We start from the raw sequence: 26,701 nt of genomic DNA, 5'->3' as shown, positions 1-26,701 counted from the left end.
TTAAAATTGATGCTGCTTTATACTGTGGTGATATGTCTTCTACTCGTACTTCATGTGTAAGCACATCTAGATACATCTTCATCATTCAAAATGTCTATGCATCCAAATATTTATAGTGACAAATAAATTCTGGAGACAACCACTTGGAGTCTCTTTTTTTAATTTTCCTTTTTTTCGGTTCCATTTTGCCAACACGCTTTTACAAATACTGTAAACTTCAGAACTTCATTAAATTAACTAAATTGTACATAAAGCATGAACATTTAAAATTCCATTTAAATAACTAAAATTAACAAGTAATCACACTAATCAATATCCAATTTTCTAAATGAGCCATCAATGCCGAATAGCGATTCGGAATTAACTGGACGGCCACGACGTAATTTCTCATTCGTTCCATATTTTGCTTCCTCCTCAAAGTATTCCTTATAACTAAGCAGTTTCTTTTCCCAGCCGTTAATAACACTTTCCAGTGTGCCATTGGTGCCGCCATATTCAGCTGGTAGCGACTCTTTCGGTATATGTTCGTAGAGCGACTCCAAATTAGAGTGTACGTGGAACTGTTGAAGTAGATAAATTACAAATAAGCATACACGAATATTTATGTGAATCATAGCATTTGTTGTAATTTACTACTTACACGCTTCTTAATCTTATCGCTCATCAAACTCTTGGTAATGTTCAAAAATTTTTCACAGCTTGAATGAGCGTTAATAAAATGGAAGCCTTTCGGACGATATGGCCACGCTTTGTCGCCAAGTACTGAAATCTTTTTCACCAACACCGCATTAAAATGGAAAATGTGTCCAGGGCTGACACCTTTAAAGTCTATCACCTCCATGAAACCCATGACCATGGCATTGTCATCTTCGCGGAATTGTATATCGCCAAGCATTGTGCGCACCCTAATGATATCACTCATAGAATATTTGCTGCTGTCGAAAACACCATAGCGAGAGACATGAATCCGTGGACCATCGGGTGCTATTGGTTTGGGCAGAGGTAAGTAGACACTGTAAAGAGAGGTAATTGAGAGGCGAATGAAAAAAAATTGCATGAACAGAGTTGACAGTTATTTATTATGTGAAGAAGAATGTTTCAATTGATTTCGTGCATGCGCCACATTTTGTAGCTACGAGCTGCACTTTACACGGAGTTAAGAGTTTATTTAATTAAGTAAAAATTTTGATTAGATCCTCATTTTTTTTTTTTGAGAAACCGTCATTTTGTCAAAAAAATTTATTTTGCTTATTCCTTCGATTAACTACTAGATTTAAAATTACTTTAACGAAATCTGTTTGGTTTTTTAATTTCAGAGGATCCAGTTCAGAGATATAGTGATCACCTCCTTTCGAAATAAATATTTTTACTAATACTAAGTCTTAAAATACAGTTAAAAGATAACATAATATGTGTACAAATGTTTAGATCAACAAATTTAAACATTTTCTTAGAAAAAATTCTCGGCCTTCTAACTGTATACCCTATGATTAAAAAGTACCGGGAATGTTTAATTCAAACGAACCGCGCACGCGGAAACCGGTCCAGATTTTTTTCTTATGTTGGTAGTACTGTAAGACACACATCTGTCACTTTTTAGCGCCATCGGATCATTGGTATCTGCCTGTGCCGGGAATATGGACAAACAATTCTTGGATTTTGCATGATGATTACGCGCCATCGCACCGAGCCCAAATTGTGCTGGATTATTTGACCAAAAACCATGTAAATACCATCGCGTAAGCACCGTATTCACCTGATATGGCCCCGTGCGACTTCTTTTTGTTTCCCTAGTTGAAGTTACCACTTCGCGGAAGGAGATTTCAGTCGATAGAGGAGATCAAAGAGAATGCGAAGAAGGAGCTGAAGGCCATCCCTTCGCCGGCCTACCAGGGGTGCATGGAGGACTAAAGGGTTAAACATTCCCGGACTTTCTAATCACAGGGTATAACCTAACCTCTTAAAAAAAATTATTAAAAATAAAATGTTAGAACTGCCAAGAACGGAGCAATGTATGCTTTGCACGATTTTTCATGTTGATGCATCAATATATTGTACATGTCTGAAAAAGTTATTTAAAATGATATCACATTGACCAGCATTTTTATGGTCACTAAGGTGGCCATAATTTGTATGGGGGATACCTCTAGGTAAGGTTATTAAAAACAAAAAACAATACACAAAATATAGAATTTAAAGCCGATCCGCGATGTTTTAGAAGTTTCGACAATATCTTAAAATAAAAAAAATGTTTTTTGAAAACAAAAAAAAAAAAAAAAAAATTGGTAATTTTTGAAAAACAAACTCCTAAGATTTTTGTCTAATTTTTTTCTTGACTAGACTATGCTCACTCTCTTGACTATGCTCACTAATCCCTGCAAGTTTCATAATGGGATTCCCATAACTTTTGAATTTATCTACTTACATGCGTACAGCGAATGAGTGAAAAATAAACTGCACTAAATATACATATATACCACAGGGACTTACTGAAAATTTATTTGTTATTATTTCATATTTTATTTTATTATTACTAATTGTTGTAATTTTTTTATGAAAATATAATTCATTCTACTACAAAAGTCATATAAATACTAGTTTATCTTTTTGAGCAAATAAAAAAATGAAATAAAAATTTCGCCGAAATTTCACACTTTCTAATCAGAATTTTCTAGAAAAATTCCGTGTATGCAGTTTTATAGTCCATTGAATTTTGGTACAATAAAGTATAAATTTCAAGTGGCTTAAAAATTGCATTGATTTTTGATATTTTTGTTTTGCTGATGCTAGAAAGTCTTTTTCATATAAAAATGTCGAGCATTCGCATTAGGGTAAGACTCCGTCAGAAAATATGAGATTTGCAAGTGGTCTTTCGATTTCTTTGAAACTTTGGGAAATATTAGTTCTAGGTAAGATACATTCGAGCCTAAAAGGATTTTGAAAAATTTTCAAAATTGAGTCATCTACGCCATGTTGAAAATTGGGAACGTGTTTTTTTCAAAAATCAATATTTCTTGAACCGTTGGATGGATTTCAATGCAATTTACAGACAATATAGAAACAAATAAGTAGTATAAATTAGTATTATGTTAAAAAAAAAATTTCGAAATTTTGACCAAAAAAAAGTCAAAAAAAATTTTTGAATCAATTTTTAGTTGATTTGGCCAGTTTTTTAGATTTTCTGTTATACACGTAACGATTCCTTATGATTTAACCTTTATTTTGAAAAAAAAAATGTTATGGTGTCTATAATAGTTCTCGAGATATTGCGATTTTAGTGGAAGCGCGCACGCACGGTTTAGGTAACAGGTGTGCAATGCGCGCTGCGTTATGTGTTCCTGTATGAAGTGACTGGAGCAGACTGCTGCAGGTCTGTGCGCGTTTTTCTACTCCCGCGCTGCGATCGCAATATCTCGAGAACTATTATAGACACCATAAAAATTTTTTTTTCAAAATAAAGGTTAAATCATAAGGAATCGTTACGTGTATAACAGAAAATCTAAAAAACTGGCCAAATCAACTAAAAATTGATTAAACAATTTTTTTTGACTTTTTTTTGGTCAAAATTTCGAAATTTTTTTTTTAACATAATACTAATTTAAACTACTTATTTGTTTCTATATTGTCTGTAAATTGCATTGAAATCCATCCAACGGTTCAAGAAATATTGATTTTTGAAAAAAACACGTTCCCGATTTTCAACAAGGCGTTGATGACTCAATTTTGAAAATTTTTCAAAATCCTTTTAGGCTCGAATGTATCTTACCTAGAACTAATATTTCCCAAAGTTTCAAAGAAATCGAAAGACCACTTGCAAATCTCATATTTTCTGACGGAGTCTTACCCATTATTTTAATAAATTCTGATTAAAAAGTGTGAGATTTTGATGCAAATTTTTGGACATTTTTTTAAAGCTGCCCAAAGTCTGAAACTTGGATTAATATGGTTGTTGTAGGAATATGAAATATAGAAAATTCGAAAATTTTTCGAACTTCAGACTCAAGTCGGAACCTTTAAATCTTATACGATTGGCTTAATATTCCACCTTCGGCTAATTTGTGGGTAACCCCATATTTTCAAAAGGCTGTTCCGAACAATCAAAACAACAAATTTCAGAAATAGCGGCCACCCTAATGATCGCACAGTCATCCGTAATGCTAATGTTAGCTAATTACACTATTCAGCAGTCGGCTAGGCAATGTGTGAAACCAAATTTTTCTGAAAGTATGGGTTGTATGTATGTCTCGGTTATTTTTAATTTTTTCCAGTTTTCTATTTTTAGGTGTTTTTTTTAAGACTAGATTAGACTAGACTAAAACAAAAAAAATTCTTTCCTCAACCCCAAGAACCTCATCATTCCAATCCTTATTCCCGCACAAAAGTCAGCGCATTACTTGCATTGTGGCTGCTAAAACAAGCAAAAAACAAAGAAAAAGACACAGTTACATATTGCATCATTGGCGACAGCAAGAGGAAGCGGGCGACCGCGGTAATATCGCAGACAAATTTAGCGAAGTCCTCAACCATCTGTGCGATCTTTATGGCAGAATAATGTGAAACACAGAGGCGCTCCAAGCAGTTAGAAGGCGTTGTGCCTAAGCAACGACAGATGGGCATTCCCACTACTTAAGACTGGTAGCGGCAGGCTAATCACCTACCCTGTCAGAAAGCAAAATAGATTAACGAAACCAACGCAAGACTGAGTCTTGTCGAGGCCCTATGCTCTCGAGTGGAGTGAAGAAGGAAAAAAATGTATCGAACCTAACACAGCAAGGATAAATCGTATAAATGTTAGTGCTAGTCACATAAAAAAGTATTAAAAAAATACAATTAATTGAAATGCAAATAGGTATTTTCAACATCAATGGTTTTTCTGTGGGTTTCGAGTACGAAGGATTTGTATCCGCAATTAGTTTTAACCAAAACCGGTCGCTAGAGTGCCGTTTAGCGCAAAACATATTAAAAAAATCAATATTTTAACGAGGTTTTTTCGGCTGAGAAGGTCATAAAATCAGATTTTTATCTAATGCGACAGCAGCCAGAAGAAACGCAGATACGCTCAGCCCAACCCAGTTCTATGTTAAATTTTATAAGGGAACTGGGTTAGGTTGAGGTAGTGGGATGAGTAGAGGAATCAAAAGACCGAAATGCATATCTCAAATCGAATCTATTCTATTCTAATGTACGAGATGTTTCCTTTTTTATTCTTTTCCTTAACCTAGACAAAAAAAAAATCTGAATGTTTTTTTGCACCAAAGCGCGTCCTAGTAAATTCGCTCTAACATTTCGCTTTCCTTTCGGTTCGACACCATCGCAATAGATCGCTACTGATTCTGGAACTTCTGTTATTCATTATTTGACGGTTTTTTTGATAATCGAACTTACAATCTTGTTTTTTTGTTGCCACTTTTTACTCACCCCGATCGTAGAATATCAATCGCTGCATCATTAACGAAACGATCCTTATACAATTCGGGCACCGCACCTCTCATGGCATAGTAGTTATCGAACTTATGTTTCGCCTTCTCCACACTATATTTGCAGCCGCGCAGAAATGCTACTAAAAATTGATCATCCGTACGAGCGGTGAGATGTGGCTGCTTCAATATCCAATCGCGTAGTTGTTGTATATCTGCATCGATGCGTTCGGGCACTTCACCCAACTCCTCTTTGGCACGTTTGGCCAACTCTGGCGTTAGTGGTCGTATATTGGCCATGATTTTGGGTTTATTTCTGAATTGACTTGATGCCACTTATGCTTGTGAGACTGAAAGAGAGGAGTAGAATAAAATTTGAATTATTTAAAATTTTACAAATTTAGGTTTTTTTATGTTCTCAATAATGACCTTTGCCAAATGGCTTAACTAAACACCAGACCTTGTAGTTTCAACTTGTTTGCGTATAATTCAATTTAAGTACTTTTTTTGAGCTAATGAACACCTGTTACCCAAGTGCTAACTAACTAACTAACTGGCGAACTGATTTATGCGCTGTCTCAAGCTTTCATGCTCGTATGAGTCAGACTAAGTTCCGACTGATTAGATTGGCAATTTTGATTTTTTTGCTGATTATCATTGAGTTGGAATAGCAGAAAATTTGCTTATACTCTCGAGTATGGGGTGTCCCATTAAGGCTGTCTATTTATTATTTTTATTTATTTAATATTTAATTTAGTGGAATGTTTTTGTCAGCTGTCATGCGTGAATACTGAAGTTTAGTGGTAGAGAATTTTTGCGGGCGCACAAGCATAAAAATTGTGAAAATCCATTCCAACATGAATTCGGGTTGAGGTTCGATTTAATGTCTTTAACAGTGTTTTTGTGGGAAAATGTGTATGTCCAAACACTGGTCCTTTCGCAAGTATTTGTGGCGAATGGAAAAGGTGAACCTACCAAATTGCAATTATGCAGATACTGAATACGATGACGAAGAGGAAGGATGTGTCTGTTGGAGCCACCGTACACGTAGTAAGGGCGGTTACTCTATGGTGTGACGACATTTTCAACCTTACTTCAACACAAAAAAAACAGAAAAATGTAAGTTCAAATAACACAAAAAAACTAATTTTTGAAACAGTGCCGCTATTTCTTCAGGACTCCACATCTTCACAAACCTGTAAGTGGTAAAAAAAAAACGATTCGGCTATTTCAATAAGGACAAGAGACTTGTGGAACTGCCCCACCCAGATCGCCCAGTGAAGAGAGTGACTGAAGAAAATGTATGAAAAATCGATAAATTCGCCGATCGTATAATGCAACATAGCAGAAGAACTAAAAATTAGCGAACAATTAATATACTAATTGAAGAGATTTTACATAAAGATATGAATAAATAGTACGTATTGAGTATCGCCAATGCTCACACAGGCCGACAAGCAGTGACTATTTGAGATTTGTAAAGATTTTTTGGAAATGTGTTCGACCGATTTGAATGAAACTTCCATGGATGAAGCCTGGATTCGTTCATATAATAATATTTAATAATATAATACTGAGTCTAACCACGAGTCGGTGCAGTAAGAAAAGAAGCGGGAGAAAAGTCACAAAGAAATTTAAATAGGAAAATCAACATCAAAGATCAAGGATTTTATTAATTGACTAGGTGGCACACGGAGCGTTGCTGCTGTTAGTGAAAGTAATTTTTTGAAAGGAAAATAGATTGTGAAGTTCCGAATGAAAGCGAAATTAAGCACAAATGACGTCCTGAAAAAGTTGCTTCCGGAAAATGAAAAAATTTAGTACTAATTTTTCCGCTCATATCTTAGCACAAAATAATTTAGCACTTAAGATTTTAAAGGGTGATTTTTAAGAGCTATAAGAAAGTCTTTCAAAAAAAAAAACACGTAAAATTCAGAAAAATGCATGAAATTTTTATTTAAATCGATAGTATAGTCCATATAATTTAATGTTTGAAGATTATTTCATGCAAATGTTGACCGCGACTGCGCTTCAAATGGTCAATCCGCTTAGTCCAATTTTGGCATACTCTTTCCAATGTTTCGGCCGGTAGCTCACATATAAATGCTTTAATGTTGTCTTCCAATGCGTTAATTGAAGCAGGCTTGTCTGAATAGACATGAGCTTTAACATAGCCTCACAAAAAATAATCTAAAGGCGTTATATCGCACGATCTGGGTGGCCAATTGACAGGTCCCGAACGTGAAATAAAATGTTCACCGAACTCGCCTCTCAACAAGTCCATTGTTACGCGTGCTGTGTGTCATGTGGCACCGTCTTGCTGAAACCACATGTCATGCAAGTCAAGCTCTTGTGTTTTGGGCAAAAAAAAGTTGGATATCATTTCACGGTAGCGCTCACCATTCACAGTTACGTTACGATTCACAGCATCTTTGAAGAAGTACGGTCCAATGATACCTCCAGCCCATAAACCGCACAAAGCTGTGACCTTTTTTGGATACATTGGTAGCTCTTGCAATTCTTCTGGCTTATCTTCACTCCAAAATCGAAAATTCTGCTTATTTACGTACCCATTGATCCAAAAATGAGCTTCGTCGCTGAACACAATTTTTCGATAAAAAAGTGGATCTTCGGCCAACTTTTCAAGACCCCATTCACCAAAAATTCTGCGTTGCGGTAGGTCGTTCGGCTTCAATTCTTGCACCAGCTGTATTTTGAAAGGCCTCACACCTAAATCCTTTCGCAAAATGTTCCACGTTGTTGAGTAACAGAGGCCCAATTGCTGCGAACGACGACGAATCGATAATTGATGGTCATCATTAACGCTGGCCGATAAGCTGCGATATTTTCTTCAGTTCGCACTCTACGTAAGCGTGTTGGTAGTTTGATGTCCAATAATGTAAATTTGGTTCTAAATTTAGTCACAATTGCTCGAATAGCCGCTTCAGTGGGTCGGATAAACTGACCATAAAATGGAAGGAGCGCGCGATAAACTTTCTTAACAGAACACGCATTTTTATAATAAAATGCAATGATTTGCAAGCGTTGTTCGTTTGTAAGACGATTCATGGTTATATGGTTATTATAGACCAAACTGAAGATGTTTGACAATGAAACAAAACACGAAACGTGCGTCAGCTGTTTAAACCAACTGATTAAAAAGATAATAGCTAAAAAATCACCCGTTAGAAGTGCACGAAAAGCATCGCTATCTCTTGGTGTCTTTCTTACATTCTTACTGTTTTTAAGTGTAATCATTTTTTATATGGAAGAAAGTGCATAAGACTCTTAGCTAAAAAATTATAAAAAAAGTAGGAGTTTCAACAATTTAAAACCTCCACTGTATTAATGAGCTATAAAATTATTTTGTTTTAACTCTATTTAAAAACGTGGAATAGTATATAACATTTTTAGAATATTCTAAGTTTTACGTAAAGCTTGAAACTTTTATTTAGCACAAAAGAACTTCCGGCTTGGAAGATGCAGCATTGATGAAATTATGCCGGCGTTGTGCCAAACTTTTATCGAAAATTTCGTCGGAAGAACAAATAATGCCGGCACTGTGACAAAAAGCCAGCAAAAAATCCATCCAAATCCAAACAAGTGCCATCGAATGTTGTGTTTCATACATAACCTGCATTTCTATATTTCTTTTTCAAATAAAAATATGAGAAGTTTTTTGTTTTTAATTTCAAAAGAGTGCCCCTCAATGAGACATCCTATACCCTGATTCATTTTATTATTTTTATGCCTTTGCTCTATTTAAACGCTTTCACGTGTATGTATTTAACTGATTCTGATTATCATTTGATCCACTGAAAGCCAACAGCTGTTACTTAACCTCAGGGCACCACGAAGCAGTAAATATTTTTATATAAATTGCAACGCATTTGTTCCATTAATTGCTAATCTTTAGATGGCTTGAGTTAAGCTTTTTATGAACGCACTTACTACTTGGTAAAAATATAATACTTCGCACGTATTCTTCAAAAGGGACATAACTAAAATCCGCAAAACTTAAACTCAAAGTTTTTTTTTTCATCACAAAATTAAAAGGAAAAATTTTAAGGCAGTATAACTAAGGTGGTACATGACGGGGAAAATATTTTGGCAGAAATTTTCGACAAAAAGTGAGCTCATCTTTTGCTAATTAGTATGTGGGAATACTAAAATTATGGAAAACTCGATTTCGGAAAATTTTGAGTTATGCCACTTTGGAGCAAAATGCGCAATTCATTATTCATTTCATTTTTTTATGTTTGCGTTTATTTGCCGTTTATCTTTATTGGAGTATTTGATAGGATAGGATGGGTTAGAATAAATGTGTATGCCTACAAAAAGTGATTCAAATGCAAATTTCTCTTATAAATAAAATGAACAAAAAACAGAGAAAAATCGAAGTTAGGCCAAACCATATTTTTTTTCTCAGAAATACACCTCATTAGGGATATTTTGCGAAATATTATAGTTTGGTGTGAAAATATTAACTGGGTTTACGCCACATAAGGGACGAAAGGTATTCGGTTCTGCGGTCACATTTCCAACCTAGCTTGGATTAGATAGCAGTGGTTGCCGCCGAAAATAGCAACACGGCCGGTGGAATCCCTACGACAGTCGGTGCTACTTTACCGCAACGAACCGGATTTATATCCGGCCAAGAGCTGTCTTTCCAGCAGCGTACATGCATGGGCAATGTTTGTACTGCTACAACAACAACAATAACTATAATAAGGAGACTCCATTAATAACGCAGGTTCGTTTAGTCCTCTTGCTGTACCATTCAGTATATCTGATAAATTTCAACAGGACCCCAAAAATCGATACCTGGAAAGCAATCAACGAATGAACAATTTTTATCTGACTGTTGTTGACTTGCAGATAACATTTTTGAAATAGCTTAAGATCAGGATGTGTAAACTTTGCTTGAGCAAATGAAGGGTTCTATGGTTTCATGTAGCTTCTGCCAGACAGACGTTTTTGTCTGGTTTGCTTTGTAAAAATTATAGATTATGTACCAACTCAAGAACGATAGAAACAAGAATACGCTCATCAGAGAGTGCATGACGTCTCATTGGCGCAGTTGCATGAGAGAGATGTGAAAATGTGAACAAGAATGCAAAATGAAGAAGAAATAAAACAATGAAGAATGCAAAAAGAAGACGAAAAACACAAACAACACACGAATAAATCGGACATGTGCAACGTCACACACACAGCGGCTCTGTCGAATTCGCTGAGAGCAGAATAGCGGTACCACGATTGGTGCCTCTTCATTAATTTCTCTATCGTAATAGCGAGTGATAATCGCCTACCAACATATTTGCAAAAGGGATAAACTCAATAACTTCGAATTACTCGTACACAGATTTTTGTGAAGATAATATTTTGTTTGCTGGTACAAGCAGGTTTCTTCAATGAAGGTAAGTTACTTTAGCTTTGTTGGCTTTTGATCTCTGGTCTCTATCTCTCTTACACTATAGCCCTCTGTCTCTTTTTTATCTCTCTCTTTATCGTTATCGCTATTGCTTGCCCTGAAATATGCCGACACACATGAGCAATGAAGCCACTCCGACACTCCTTGTACCTCTAAGAAAACGTTTGCTTTCAGGTTTGACCAAGGCGCATTCATTAAAGGTGGTGGCACTAGATCAACAACAAAGTTTTGTACATTGGAATATCATGACAAAAGAGAGTAGAAAAGAAAAAGAAAACGACGAACTATGTTGCACAGCCCCCATGAAATTGTAGCCAAAAACATACGATAATATTGCAAATAGAACGACTTTTCGTCATTTCATTTTATGCTGACATCTGGATGGATACGGAGAAAGAAAAAAGGCAAATCAGCTGGTTTACCGATTCCACCATTAATAGATTCACCTTGGGTGTGACGGAAAAATTAGTTGATATGTCCGAATGGGAACGACGCTCCATAACTGCTGGTTTGCAAGGCTTTGGCGAATTGTAGAGGGACGCTCTTTGTTCAATGTATTCCATGATTGATCAGATCATAACTCACTATGCTGAATTTATGAGAGAGAGCTGAGAAGAAAGGCGCTTAGAGATAATTAAAAAAGGAAGAAAAAAATGATCAATAAAATAAATAATGCGATAAACGCTTTAAGGGAAATGCCAAAAGATATTAGGCGCAAAAATACATATGTAATTATAATTGATATCTTATAATACACTCCATTGCAAAATTATAGAACCGCCATATATTGACAAGTTTATTCATTAATTTTGTTCTTAACTACATTTTTTTATTATTATTATTTTTTTTTAATCTAATTTAATTTATTTTTTCTTAATTAAAAAACATTCTGTTAATGTTGTTTCTTGAAATGTTACAAAAAAAATAGAAAAAATTGTTTTCAAATAAAAAAGAATTGCTTTTAAATAAAAAAAAATTAGTTTTTAAATAAAAAAAAAAAATTGTTCTTAAATGAATTTTTTATTATTATTTTATTTTTTTGATTTAATTTAATTTATTTTTTATATATATTAATATATTTTTTTCTTAACTCCTTAAGTGGAAATGACGAGTGTCGCCCGCAAACATTTTTCTGTGCCAAATTCGACATTGACGGGCTATGCCCGCCGCGTATTTAAATGTTTCAAAAGCAGTAGTAGTAAATTTAAGTTAAAATATTAAAGTTAAAATATTTTAGTTTTATTTTCTGATAACACCCGCACAGAGTTGCATTAAAATTAAATAGTCTGAGTACGCATGTTTCTTCGAAATTAAATCGTAAGGCAAGGGGTTAAATAAAAAAACATGTTATTGTAGACATTGGGGCTCATTACTATAAACCTGAATCGAAGTAGGAGTCTGTGGAAAGATGGCATACAACAAAGGTTCAGACCCCGCTAATAAGTTCAAGGTTTCAGTTTTGGCTGGAAAGGATGACTATTGTTTTTTTGTTTTTTTTTTTATGCTCAGAAGGCATTTTTTATTTATCCATTGTAAACAAAAATGTGTCCATACTGTAGGAACTGACTACGCCATGAGGAAAAAATGTTTAGAGTTCAGATTTAGTGTATTAAAATTATTATTTATTTACAAAAATTAAGCAAGGTCTTCAAGAACAATATTTGCTGAAGTCGAGGATCTCTGTCTCTTTCGAACAAAACATTTTTTCTTCCGATAATTTAATAAATTATCTAAGCACTCTATAAGATTTAAAGAAATGTTGTTTCTTGAAATAAAAAAAAATTAATGTTTTTTCTTGAAATAAAAAAAAAAAAATTATAGTTTTCGTGAAATTCCGAAGTTTAAAAAAAAACAACGATTTTTTTAATGTTTTTTCTTGAAATTTAAAAAAAGTAGAATTTTCTTAATTTTTTTAAATTTTTTTTAACTGAGTTCAATAACTAAAAAATGCAAATCATATCATGCGAGTTTCAAACTTTGTACACAATTTATAAAAGTAAATATACAATTTTCTTCAAATTAAAAAAAAAAATGTATGGTATTTTTGAAATTCCGAAAAAAGTTGGTTTAATGACTTTTCTCGCAAAAAAAACCAATTTTTAATGTTTTTTCTTGAAATTTAAAGAAAGTTGTATGTTCTTAATTTTTTTTTTTTATTTAACAAAATTTTGGTTTTGGACAGAATTCAACAACTACAGAAACCATATAACGCAAGTTTCAAACTTTGTACACAATTTATAAAAATTCGGCAAATTTACACTAAAATTTCAAACTTGTTAGTTAGAACCTTTCTAAAAAAATTCTGGGTGTGCAGTTTTATAGCCTATTCCCTTTTAGCATAAAAAGGTGCAAATTTCAAGTGGCTGAAAACGCACGCTGATTTTTGACAATTTTTTATCGCTGAAGTGTTGCGCATTTTCTTCCAAATGAAAGAACTCCAAACATGTGGTTTATACGGAAGAAAATTGTCAACATCGCATGCAAAAACAATATTGTGCATTCGTTTTATGGGGAAAATGCATAGCACCACTTGGGAAAAAAATTATATCAAAAATCAACGCGAACTATGAGATACTTGAAATATGCACTTAGTTTTTGCAGTGCGTCCAATGGCCGACACTCCGAGATCTTTTATGTTCGAAATTTGCACGTTCTTGCAGCAAAATTTAATGGAGTATACTCGAAATTTCTCTACAAATTCTGTTAAAAAAGTGTGAAATTTTAATGACAATTTTTTGATGTTTTTTTTTGAAATTTTCGCACTGTTTGGAGCTTGGATTTCTATGGGGTTTGCTGGAGAATGAAATATATTTGCTTGAAAAATCATTAAAATTAAAAGAGAAGCTAACAAATTGTCAAAAATCGTCAATAATTCCTAGTGCTATAGTTATTTAGCGCAGTATTTGGTATCTGATATTATTAGTTTTTGTATTATTAGAGTGGAAACAAAGTCAATACTAAAGCACAAACAGTTGAGGGTAAGCACACATACATATGCACGTAAACTTGCACAAATTAACTTTTACATATTTATTTATGTAACCGCATTTAGATAAAAATTATCTCAAATCTATTGATTTCGTACTAAATTAAAACAAAAACAATTTTTTTTGCAACTCAATTGGCTTTCATCGTAAGGTCTCACAAATTGACTGCCATAAACGTTCAATTTGAAATAAACTCAATTAACTGTGGGAATTTGAGGCACTTAAACAAATGCATAAATACATACATATACATAGATGTATATGAGTATGTGTATGTGGCATTGCGTTTGGCGGCGAGGTTAATAAAGTTGAGACCCGTATACTTTACATTATGCACATACATAATTTTAGATTGTTTTTATAATTTGCTTTTGATGAAAAAAAAAACGGCCCAAGTCTAGCAGCAAATTCTCTCGCAGCAAAAATCTCGATGTCTGAGATGTGATTAATTTGCTGCAAGAAAGGCTTGTCGAAGGAGCGGAGTCGTGCCCTAGCTAGCCCTGGACATTCACAAAAGTAGTGAATGATAGCTTCTGCAGATGGGATTGAACGGTAGGTTGAGTCTAGCTGCATGATGCCCTACTTTCCAATGGCCTGTAAGGGTTTTTTTTTGTTGTAATACATGTAAATAATTGCTCCCATCTTCTTTCGGCTAAAGCATGATAGTGTGAAGCAATGGATGCTTTTAATGTGTTGCGTGAGGTGGAGACTGCCACCACCTCTGCTAAGTCTAGTGTCGAACCTTTTCTTGCTAGCTCATCCACTATCTCAATACCCTGTATATTCCTATGACCGGAAACCCATAAACCCATATCAGAGTAATTTCAAGTCGATGACTAAGTAACTCCAGTTCCTCTCTACACTGTAAGACTAGCTTGGATGAAATGGAGTTGGAGTCTAAGGCCTTGATAGCTGCTTGACTGTCTGAAAAGATAGCTACCCTTGCACCAACTTCCTTGTAGAGTTTTAGTGATTTGCATGCTTCTCTGATAGCTAGAAGTTCTGTCTGGAACACGCTGGCATAGTCAGGATGTCTAATTGACTGAGATAGGTTGAGTAGCTCCGAATGGAAGCTAGCTCTCATACCACAGTCCATCCTAGAACCGTCAGTGTAGATTTCAATGTCGAATATACCAATCACTTTTCCTTTGTTCCATTCGGCTGTCGGTGGAAAACGTACCGTAAAGTCTTTCTTGAAGTTAAGGTCGGGGTCTGTGTAGTCCGTACGACCTTGTTGTCCAGCTTCCTATGTCTCTGAGTCTCACCGCGCTGCAGGTAACGATTATTTTTATATGTAAATCTACTCAGATTTCTTCTTCCTCCACCACTTCCTGTGCGCCTGCCCGGCCTTCGGTCGGATCAGACTTGAAGTCTTTGGCACGGATGTGTTAAGAAGCGACCATCTTGTCCTCTTGGCATCACAAGATCTACTCAGATTTCTTCGGTGGCCGGGGGTAGATTTAAAGAAAATTAAAAAGGGAACCCGAGTGCAGTACATTGGACTTAATGTTATCTGAGTGCTGTACTCGCTAGTTGTCCCGACAAAAACAACAATGTATTTCCAGTTCCTTTATCAATTTTATAGAATGAAATATCAAATATTAAAAATTTCTAATTTTTAAATAAAATATCAAATTAAAAAAAAATTAAAGTTGACCTATTCATATAAGGTGGGCATGGTATTTTTTGTTTTAGCCTATCTAATTTGTCCACATACTTTATATCAAGGATTTAGTTTAAAAAGTTTCATTAAAATGTGAGCAGCTCGAAGCAATTGATCTGTTATGACTATTGCTTTTTTTTTGTTTCTTTTTTTTAATTTTCATTATTTTTTGTATAAAAGTGTAGGTTATTGCCCACTGTTAAAATCCATATGACTCCAAATTTCAAATTTACATACACATTTTTATAACTCCACAGTCTTTTCGTCACAATTTCATGGTATCTATTATAAATAGAGGTTAGGTTAGGCAAGGTTAGATTGTTGCGGCTGTCCACTTACACACTCGGGCTCATAGCCCATTGTGATGCCGCGGGATTTATATTAACCCTGTTGAACTTGAAAACTATTGTGAATTGAAAATAAGTTACGATCCGTTTTCGTTCGTTGGTTTGGCTCCGATTCAGCTTTTACGATTGACGTGGGACGTAATTTTCTTTCGAATTGTTGTACGTTGCACAGATGTGTTGATTCGACCCCAGTGTGAACTTTTCAAAAACTTTACGAGATACCTGATTTCCACAGCACTAAGATCTTCCAACTCATTAAAAAAATTGTCTACCTAAAGCTGGGGTGGTCTACCTACGTCTGAATAGAGTTGGATAGTGGCACAGAAGGTGCGAGTTCGTCTGTTCCTCTTCTTTAATTAGACAGCTTCGGCAGAAGTCATTTGTCCGCACGCCCATCTTCTGGGCATGTCTGCCTATCAGACAGTATGTTTATTTTGGCTTAGCAGAAATTCTGTGCGTTTAGCATTGAGATTCGGCCACAATCGTCGTTCGCTACTTGAAGGGCATTCGTTGTTCTTACGATTTTCTTAAAAATAAGTAGCTCTCAAGTCTGTAAGTGTACGAGTATGGCTACGTCATTGCTTGTGTGCTCATCAGTCACAGAGATTCGAACATACGCACTCCCGAATGGTAGGCACGCACCAAGTCATTCGTCTACGGCGACTGATGATAAAATGGAAGATTGAAGTTGCTAAAAAATTCCGTTAACTTTTTACAACTTTTTCCCCTGACGACCTTGCGCATTTGCTCCATATAACAAATGTGCAATATTTTTTATCTAAAATTTTAAAATTATATATACACAATGAGGTATAAAATTATACAAAAATATTAAATAAATAATAGGACTATGAATAAGTTCGTGCGGTTTTTTTTCGAAATTTGAAACTTTATTGACGTAAAATGGTTACAAATTTAATATTCAAAATATTGTCCATCGCTTACTACTACTTTTTCCCATCTTTCTGGCAATTCACGGATTCCCTTTGTGAAAAATTCGGTCGGTTTTGCCGCAATCCACGAATCGATCCATTTTTTGACTTCATCGTAATTACGGAAGTGCTGGTCAGCCAGGCCATGTTGCATCGATCGGAAGAGATAGTAATCGGATGGCGCAAGGTCTGGACTATACGGCGGGTGGGGTAGGACATCCCATTTGAGCGTTTCTAAGTATGTTTTGACCACTTAGGCAACATGTGGCCGAGCATTGTCATGTTGCAAAATAACTTTGTCGTGTCTATCGGCGTATTGCGGCCGTTTTTCTCGCAGTGCTCGGCTCAAACGCATCAATTGTCGTCGGTAGACATCCCCCGTAATCGTTTCATTCGGTTTCAGTAGCTCATAATACACAACACCCAGCTGGTCCCACCAGATACACAGCATAACCTTCAGGCCATGAATATTCTGCGCCGACGTCGATGTTGAAGCATGGCCAGGGTATCCATACGTTGCCCGACGTTTTGGATTGTCGTAATGGACCCACTTTTCATCGCCAGTCACAATTCGATGCAAAAAACCCTTTCTTTTGTGCCGTTGAAGCAGTTGTTCGCATGCCATAAAACGGCGTTCAACGTCTCTTGGCTTCAATTCATACGGCACCCAATGGCCTACCTTTCGGATCATTCCCATGGCTTTTAAACGTTTGGAAATGGTTGATTGATCAACTCCCAAAGTTTTTGCAACCTCTTCTTGCGTTTGAGCCGGATCTTGATCGAGCAATTCCTCCAATTCGGTATCCATGAACTTTGGCGGCGCACCCTCGCGTTCTTCGTCTTCCAAGCCAAAATCACCACTTTTAAAGCGTGCAAACGACTTCTGGCACGTTCGCTCAGATAGAGCATGCTCACCATAAACTTCCACCAAGATACGATGACTTTCGGCTGCTTTTTTCTTCATATTAAAATAATGAAGAAGAATTCCCCGCAAAAACACATTATTTGGCACGAAATTCGACATTTTCAAGTGTGGTAAAAATATTGTTGTTTACGCTTCAAATAAAAAACTTATACTGACGTTTGTGCCTTACGACAGTAGCTCTCCAATGAATGTTTGGAAATGTGGATCGATGGAATAATAATCAAGTTACGCCATCTGTTGTAAAACCGCACCGCACGAACTTATTCATAGTCCTATTATATAAATAAATAAAAATAGTCAAATGCTGATATGCCATCGGTTTGCCGCGGGTATATCTCAAATACAGAAAAGTTGTGTTAAGATAACTCAAATACACCTCAACTCAACTCAAATACACCTCAGCATACAAAACACACATAAATTCATAGGAAAGTCAAAAATGATTTGGAGATAATAGTAAATTGTGACAGCAGGAAATAGCAGACTAAGTTAAATGTAATTTAGGAGCGAATGTGACAAAATGTCGTTTGCTGGCTACCAGGCCAAGTGTTCAGGCGACCGACCGTTCAACCAGCGATACTTTTATAAAAGTCTAATTAGTGCATTGACAACAAAAGAAAAGAAACGAACAAAAGAAAATGCGTGAAGCCTTAAAATGTTTTAAGTTTACTGAATTTATATTGGTTTAACCCGCCAACGCCCTCTAATGCTTGAAGGCATTCATATTCAAAATGAAATATTTTATACCATTTGACATTGAGGAAGACATCGGGAAGCCAAATTTGATTCGTTCCCAAGACAGTCGGTTCTACTTAATCCAGATTTATATCCGGCCAAGTAGCATTCACCGTATATATGTGAGGAATGTTAATGATGTTACAACAACAACAACAACTAATTTGAATAAATATCGATAAAAAATTGCAAAGTTATTGTTAATAGAGTGTCAGAAGTGTCTTTGATGGCAGTCAAAAGTGCAAAAACAAAAAAAGTATTCTTATTTATTTATGTAATATATTTGCTTGAAATATAATTATAAATAATCATATTTCAAAATCAAGGCATCTAGCAGCAGAGGCTATCGGCCGTATGCTCTCATCATATACAGAAACTTCTTTTGATTTTCGAAATGTAAATTTTGATAAATCAATATCGGCAAGTAAAATTTGATATAAAATAAAATATAAATTTTGTGTGTCAATTGTACAGGCAGACATTAGATTACACTGGTTTACAGCAAAAATGGGCACCGGATGCCACTAACCAATTGCCTTCTTCGTATGTGGAAAATTCCAGATATTTGCAATTTACCGTTATTCCGCCAAAATAAAAATGTGGTTCCACTTAATCTCGTATATCTTAATACAAATCAAAGCAAATGAGAAATAATGGCATGCGAAGAACAACAACAAAAAAAAAAAATCAAAATTTGTGATCCAGTGTTATGTAATTGTTGTTGTAGTAGTTCATCAAACCCTGCCAGTGCGGTGTAGTCACCGATCGGCATCGTCTGGCTCAGCTAACGCGAGATCCAATAATTTTGCTGTTTCGGCGGGTTGGGTCCAAAGGGAGAGGGGTTTAGGTAAGTGGGTTTAAGAGGCCATGTGAATAGTTGGTAAATTTAATGCGGGGTACCTTCGAATGCCGCACACATTCCTGCGGCAGCCGTTTCTACGTACCGGAATGACTCGGGGTTTTCCCGACCACAGGCTGCCGCTCCAGTAAACTAGCCAGGTATAGGGCGCGGAATCAGAGTCATGTTGTTGCAGCAACTTACTAACCAGTTTCAGCGCACCGTGCGCCTAAGCTATAAACGATATCGCGTATCCGAACTCAGTTTATTGACAAAATTGTCCAGAGCTAATATTGCGCTCGCCTAAGCGAAGGTTCAGACGCTAGGGGGTTAAGAAATTATATTACATATATGTACATACGTATGTAGCTGTAAGATATCACGAAATGATAATGAAATGGAATAACAGCAGTGATAAGCTGAATCCATACGCACACATATACGCACAGGCAAGTACAAATGAACCGTCAGTTACAAATTCAACAAAAAACACCAAAGTCACAGCGGTAAAACATGCAAGTAAATGTATTTGCACGTGTTTTAATGTATGTGCATATGTGTATGCATTTATATATTTTTTTTCTGGCTATGCTGTTATCAATTGCGAATGGCGACAAAAGCATTCGAAGAAGGTCGTTTATATACTTGTACATACAAATGTATGTAACTAACTTTTATATACAAGCGATTGACGCATGCATCCTTTTTATAGGTGCTCCTTAAATTTTTGTTGTGCTACCCATGAGAATGGCACTGCAAATTGAGAGTCCTACCATTGTATTTCAATTCCGTACGGCAGTTGCTTTTTTGAAAACTTTTTTCATGGCAGAAAATACACTCGAAAGTTTGCCATTACCTGCCGCGATTAGGTTGACGTTTTATTTCCGCAGCAGACTTTAGCCCGGAACAAAACCGAATCGTAGTTACCCATAACCCCTCTTTCAGGGGCGACGGCAGTGTGATAGTTTAGAAAGTTCAAGTGCACGAGTGTTCTGTAGGATTAATCACCGTAGGATTACTCATACGCCATGTGTTGCCACATTTTGTAGCATGTGCGCATATGTATGTACTCGTATGCATATATATTTATTGATAATTTCGTCATGACATTTTGATATGCTCATGAAGCAAAATTCAACTACTGTTTTTATTTCGTATCTGCGAGTCTAGATTACTGAGGTGTTACTGGTTAAATGCTGCTTTAGTCAGAAAAAAATTTATTTTCATTTATTAGTCAATTTCAAAGCTGATAGTCGGATAAGCAACCATTTTATAAATACTTTTATAGCTAATTTAATGTTATTTATAGCTCAATCGCTGCAAAATTGGTCATACTTTTTGAAGGTATTTTTTTTTTAGTTTCTTTTGATTTTATTTTGTTTTTTGGAGTTTGCGCAAAGTGAAGTCATCTGTAGACTTTTCACAAAACAACTTATTTGACTGCAGCTATTTGAGTTTCTTTACTCATAAATCCTTATATTTCATAGGAAATGTATAAACTGTAATTTATCAGATATGAATGACTAGTATTTTTTCCAGCAATTTACTGCCTGTCATGTAGAATGGACTAACTCGATGTGAGTTGTTATAGTAAGAAGTTTACAAGGCCTTTCTACAGCGATTTGATTTTTTAACAAACACAAATTTTAAATGTAAATTCATTATCTGCTTATTGACTTATGTACAGTGGGACTAAAATTTATGACTGATAAGTGATTTGAAAAAGTTTTTGCTGTTTTTGTTGTTGTTGTAGCAGCATACATGTCCGTGAAATGCTGCTGGAGTGACAATCCTCGGTCGGTTATAAATGTCGGTCGTTCCGGTAGAACCGACTGTCGTGGTCGATACTTTTGGTGAAAATTTCAATGACATTGAGTCAGAATTCTGCCTCTACCTCGGCAATTTAGCAACGAATATTATAGTTAAAAGCTTAAATTGTTTCTGTTTTATTTACCTACGAGACTGATTTAATAAAACACAAACGGTTAATTATTGTTCAATTTTTACTTTATCTCCTTCAAAGTAATCACCATTGGAGGCGATACCCATATGCCAACGTTTTTTTCCAATCATCATCGCATTTCTGGAAGGCCGATTTCGGTATGGATTTCAGTTCCTTCTTCGAATTCTCTTTTATGAAAAAGAAAAAGTCACATGGAGCCATATCAGGCGAATATGCTGCTTGCGGAACGATATTAACATTATTTTTGTTCAAATAATCGCGAACAAGACGTGATGTGTGAGCTGGTGCATTATCGTGATGCAAGAACCATGACTTGTTGTCCCACAATTCCTTCCTTTTAAGACGAATGTTCTCGCGCAAACGCTTTAAAACGTCTAAATAATATTCAGCCTTAACCGATCGGCCTTGCGGAAGGAACTCCGAGTGCACCACGCCTTCGTAATCGAAAAACACAGTCAGCATAACCTTAATTTTTGAGCGACTTTGGCGTGGTTTTTTGGGTTGATGTTCGGCCCTCTTTGAACGATTTGTACCACCGGAAAACACGAGCACGCGATAGAGCAGAGTCCCCATAGGTTGTCTGCAACATTTTTAAGGCGTCTGAAGCCGAAATTTTGTTGGAATAACAAAATTTCAAACAAATTCTTTGTTTAACTTGAATTTCCATCGTTAAATTCGAAAAACACACTCGAGCTTGACTTGTTTACTTGTTGGCCATGTAAGCTTATAACAGTCCTACCATCCAACAAAAAATTTATTTTTGCCATATGTCATCCGCGGACCGTTTTATGGATAAAGTCTCGTTCATATTTCAGCAGAAGGTATTGTTGGGTCTGTGTGGCAGGTGGCATCGTTTTGTGGAAATCATATTCCTAATATCCATACCATCAACTACAGGGATCGGCACTCCAAGTGCAACCAACTTCAGACCGCTCGCGCAGCTGATGCACAGGAATCAGCTGTCTATTAGTTGGCTAAATGACAGCCCAGAGTATTGTTTACAAGCGCGCGGAAGCATTTTGCCGAGAGTAAACGCGAAAAAAGGAAATCAGTAATGGATTTCAAACTTAATAGTGCGATTGCAAAATTTTTGGCTGGAATTTCACAACCAGCGATTGTTCGTGAGCTCGAGCACCTTAAAGTAAATAAAGTTTTTGTTTATCGCACCATTACTCGTTACAATGATACTAGCAGCATTGCGAAACGTCATGGAGGTGGTCATCAAAAGACTGTAAAGTCACGTGAAATGGTTCAAAAAGTGAAAAAGCGACTTGAGCGAAATCCCCAACGAATTGTCAATCAAGTGGCGAAAGAACTGAAAATATCTGACCGTAGCATGATCTCAAAGTCAAGTCCTACAAGATTCATAAGGCGCATGATCTCACACCAAAGTAGCAACAAGTCAGACTTGAGGCAGCGAAGGAGTTGCTTCGCTTGGCCGAGAGCGGTCAATTTCCGAACATGGTATTTTCTGACGAGAAAATTTTTCAAATTGAGCAATTCATTAACTCCCAAAACGATAGGGTTTATTTGTCCAATCGTTCATACGAGAATCGATTGGCTACCAGGAGGCAGCACCCGCCACAGCAAATGGTTTGAGCCACTGTAACCTCAGATGGGCGCTCTCCAATCGTTTTCATCGAGCCTGGCGTCAAGGTAAATGCGAAATATTATCGGCAAGGTATTTTGGAGGTTGCTTTGAAGCGGTAGGCAGATAAACATTTCGATAGCAGACCATAGACGTTTCAACAGGACTCGGCACCGTCTCACAAAGTTCGAGTGAGCGTCCACACAATGACTCTCAAATTCATCAGACGCGAATCCGATGGATTATTCTCTTTGAGTCACCTTGGAGAGCAAGGTCCGAACTAAATTATTCATCAGTTTCGAGACGCTGACAAAAGCCATTGTCCGCAAGTGGGTCAAAATACGGTCAAAATACCTGTAAGTCACATTTGGACAGCTTGCGACTCGTTTCTGGACCGTCTCAAGGTCATAGTCAAGGCAAAGACAAGGCAAAGTGATCATATCGAGCAAAAGTAAATTGATTCTTAATTTTGTATTATTTTCACACATTTTTTACTTTGAATTGAATGAAAGTAATTTTCCAAACTAAATTTATGGCCTTTTTAATTGGTTACACTTCGAGTATTTTGCGATCCGTAGACGGTTAGCTGCTGCTTCCAGCTGCATTTTATACTAAGAATGGCTCAAATGTGAAGAGGCGTGGAATGTAAAGGCTTCTCAACATTTTCCAGTGCCAACAAATTTTTCAGTTCACTGGCTTTACTCCGGACTCTAAAGCACGATTATAATGACCAAATCTATCTGCAATTTAGTGAAATTACGAATTTAACAGATTTGCCATTTTCGTAATGGAATTTAGTTATTTTTGAAAATGTTTATGTTGTTTTTATTTTTTTATTTCTTTTTTATTTATATATATATATTTTTTTTTTGTTTTTTTTTTATATATATATTTTATTAATTTATTTATTTCTTTCTTGAGCTGAATTGAGTTCATTTTAGTAATTTTTGCATTTTCTGCTTAACACCTGGGAATTCAAACTTTATCGAACTGTGACAGCTGTCAAAACAAAATACCGCTAAAAAAACTTGAACTAAAAATTCCTTGTACGTACGTGCCTATGTATGTATGTATATATCAGTTTAACTTCAACATACCTGTAGCTCAAAATATTTTTTAAATCTTTATTTATAAGAAAATGGCATAAATGGGCGCTAATTAATATCCGGTTGTTTCATTACTCATTTGCTTTTCTTGTTTGTTTCCTTTTTAACTGAAACACTCATTTAATAAACAGCAACTTGAATTTTAATGGCATTATTGTTTAAACAACCCTTATGTATGTATGTACAGTGGCGAGCATAAATGAGTGCATGAATAATTTTTTTAATATTTACGAAGTTTTCCAAGTTAAATTTAAAACCCAAATTTTTCATATTTTTTATTATTTAATCAAAATCATGTAAATCAAACTTTCAAACTTCATACAAAATATAGAAACATTCAACAAATTTTCATCTAAATTTTGCACTTCTTAATCTGAATTTTAGAAAATTTTGAAGCGCTCAACAACATGTAGTAAAAGAAATGAAAGTTTTAGGCGGCTAAAAAATTACTTGGATTTTTTAGCATTTTTTTCTGATGCTTTTTTACACTTAAAAATAAATAAAGAAATTCAAAATTGACACGTACACTTCTCTTATGGGCACACAAGCATCCTTAGAAACTTCGAGCTCATCCCCCTGTCAACGGATCAGTGTATATTCTCGCTAAGTCCAACCGGAACCTTCTCCACTCATATTCCATCAAGGGAAGAGTGGACCGGGGGCTACACTTGGGGACAGGGTCTGGTGAACTTGTTCACGGATGGATCGAAGTTGGAAGGAAAGGTGGGCGGAGGAGTTTTCTGCGAGGAGCTCCCCATCAGATTCAAATTCAGGTTACCGGACCACTGTAGTGTGTTCCAGGCAGAGGTAGCCGCAATCAAGGAGGCAGCTGATTAGCTGCTCACATGCGTACTAACAGTCAGGAAAGTAAATATTTACTCCGACAGCCAAGCGGCATTAAGGGCCCTCGGGTCAGTGACGGTGCACTCGAAACTGGTCAGGGAATGCCTGACCTCACTTTCGACTGCGTCCGAATTCTTTGACATTAGCCTCATCTGGGTTCCTGGTCACAGCAACATTGCGGGAAACTGCGAGGTGGATGAGCTGGCTAGACAAGGGACATGTGAGGTGGTCTGCTCCTGGAAAGATGGGCATCACACCAACTCAGCGAGCGTTGGGCAAGTACACAAACTTGTAAGGTCGCGAAATCCTTCTGGCCACGTGTGGACCGGAGGCGCTCGGGCGAGATTCTGAGGTTGACAAAATATAAGCTATCGAATCTCGTGGGTTTTCTCACAGATCACTATGCGCGAGCAATGCATGCTATGAGGCTTGGAATTACCTCAAGTCCCTTTTGCGATGGATGTATGGAGGATGAGGTGGAATCATCTCAGCACCTACTCCTTAGCTGCCCTGCTCTGGCGGGGCTAAGATCCAGGCATCTTGGCTCTTACTTCTTTGCTGCGCCTGCTGATATAGCAGGCGTTGACATTGGAAATCTGATGAATTTCATCAGTAGCACAAAGCGGTTTTATCAGTAGCGCAAAGTGGTTGACGCAAACGCAGCACAGTCATCGTTCGTAGTCCATACACTGTAACCCACCCTCCTAACCATCCCAGCACTACCTCTCCCCGCCCTCTCCCCGCATCCCATCGGTCTTCCTCTCTCACCTCACCTCCTTCATAATGGTATCACCAAGGACTAATCCGTTTTTCCTCTTCCAAGTGTGCTCATTCCTTGGTCAACCATACCAACCTAACCTAACCTCTTAGGTGTTTGGCGGATCTCCTCCACTTATTTGGGGTCTTCGTCTTGATGTTGTTCCACAAATGGAGGGACCTACAGTTTTAAATAACAGCAATAGTTTTAAACCGACTCTGAACGGCAGATGGTTTTTTATGAGGAGCTTTTTCATGGCGGAAATACACTTAGAACTTTGTCATTGTCTGCCGAGGGGCGACCGCTATTAGAAAAAACTTTTTCTATCATTTTGCTGTTTCATGCACGAACATTCGAACCTACGCACTTCCGAATAGTAGCTGCGCACCAACGCATTCGGCTACGGCGGCCGAAGTGCTCATGAAATGAGTGAAAGTTTTAAGCTGCCAAAAGTTGCCTTGGATTTTTAATAATTTTTTTTCTTATGGATTTTTGCTCTTTATTCTAAAAAAAAATTTAATTTCTTATGGAACAAAATGCGCAAAAAAAAATTTAAAAGTATCAACTCCAATTTTTATAAATCGCCACCAAAAAATATTTTTCAAAAATCAACGCGATTCTTTAGCCACTTAAAACTTGCACTTGCACTTGCACTTTGGTTTAATAACAAAATTCAATGGACCATAAAACTGCATTCTCGAAATTTTCTAAAAATTCAGACTTAAAAGTTCAAAATGTACTCGATTTTTTATTGAATTTTTCCAAAGTTTGTATAAAATTTGAACAGACACTCAGTTTTGCTTGCCACTGTATATGTATGAATTATTTGTACTTTCATCTTGGGTAATTAAACCTGATCTCACCAAATTGTAATACGAAATATTCTGTAATACCGCTACAACAAAAATAACTACAAAATATTCTGCTCTTAACACCGCCTTTCAGTTTTGCTTAATTTCCCTTATACAAGCAAATTTTTATTATTAAAAATTATTATCATTTTATCAGTAATGCTTTTTTCGTTTTTTTGTTTTTTTGCTTTTGATTGATTTTTGCTTCACTTATTTTGAAATTAACTTACACTGCAGCCGCTTTTATTTTGTAACACACTGAGCTGGTCTGATCTACTGGCTATAGGCAACTGTCACCGGCTGTGATAGGCATGC

General features: G+C 36.3%; 1 protein-coding gene across 3 annotated transcripts; it reads right to left on the bottom strand.

Annotated features, from left to right (window-relative positions):
- Positions 1 to 109: 109 nt before the first annotated feature.
- LOC128868333 (alpha-tocopherol transfer protein-like) lies at positions 110 to 26,701 on the bottom strand. Of its 3 annotated transcripts, none has more exons than XM_054110310.1 (4): positions 26,617 to 26,701; positions 5,419 to 5,767; positions 641 to 1,013; positions 110 to 560 (listed from the first exon to the last, which is right to left on the bottom strand). In XM_054110310.1, the coding sequence occupies exons 2-4, from the start codon at positions 5,715 to 5,717 to the stop codon at positions 306 to 308; spliced, it is 927 nt and encodes a 308-aa protein (XP_053966285.1). In that variant the 5' UTR covers positions 5,718 to 5,767; positions 26,617 to 26,701; the 3' UTR covers positions 110 to 305. The 3 variants fall into 3 exon arrangements, with proteins under 3 accessions (XP_053966285.1, XP_053966286.1, XP_053966287.1); XM_054110311.1 differs by lacking the exon at positions 26,617 to 26,701 and adding an exon at positions 5,847 to 6,007; XM_054110312.1 differs by lacking the exon at positions 26,617 to 26,701 and adding an exon at positions 5,878 to 6,007.

This window comes from Anastrepha ludens, chromosome 6 (genome assembly GCF_028408465.1).
Source record: "Anastrepha ludens isolate Willacy chromosome 6, idAnaLude1.1, whole genome shotgun sequence".
NCBI lineage: Eukaryota > Metazoa > Arthropoda > Insecta > Diptera > Tephritidae > Anastrepha > Anastrepha ludens.
Note: the sequence above shows the minus strand (reverse complement) of the source record. Positions and strands in the feature narration are given on the sequence as shown.

Coding starts and splice junctions, on each gene's coding strand:
- LOC128868333 (XM_054110310.1), bottom strand. CDS start 5,717: ATGGCCAATATACGACCACTAACGCCAGAGTTGGCCAAACGTGCCAAA. Junction 1,014..5,418: donor ATTGATATTCTACGATCGGG/GTGAGTAAAAAG, acceptor CTCTCTTTACAG/TGTCTACTTACCTCTGCCCA. Junction 561..640: donor GCGATAAGATTAAGAAGCGT/GTAAGTAGTAAA, acceptor CTACTTCAACAG/TTCCACGTACACTCTAATTT.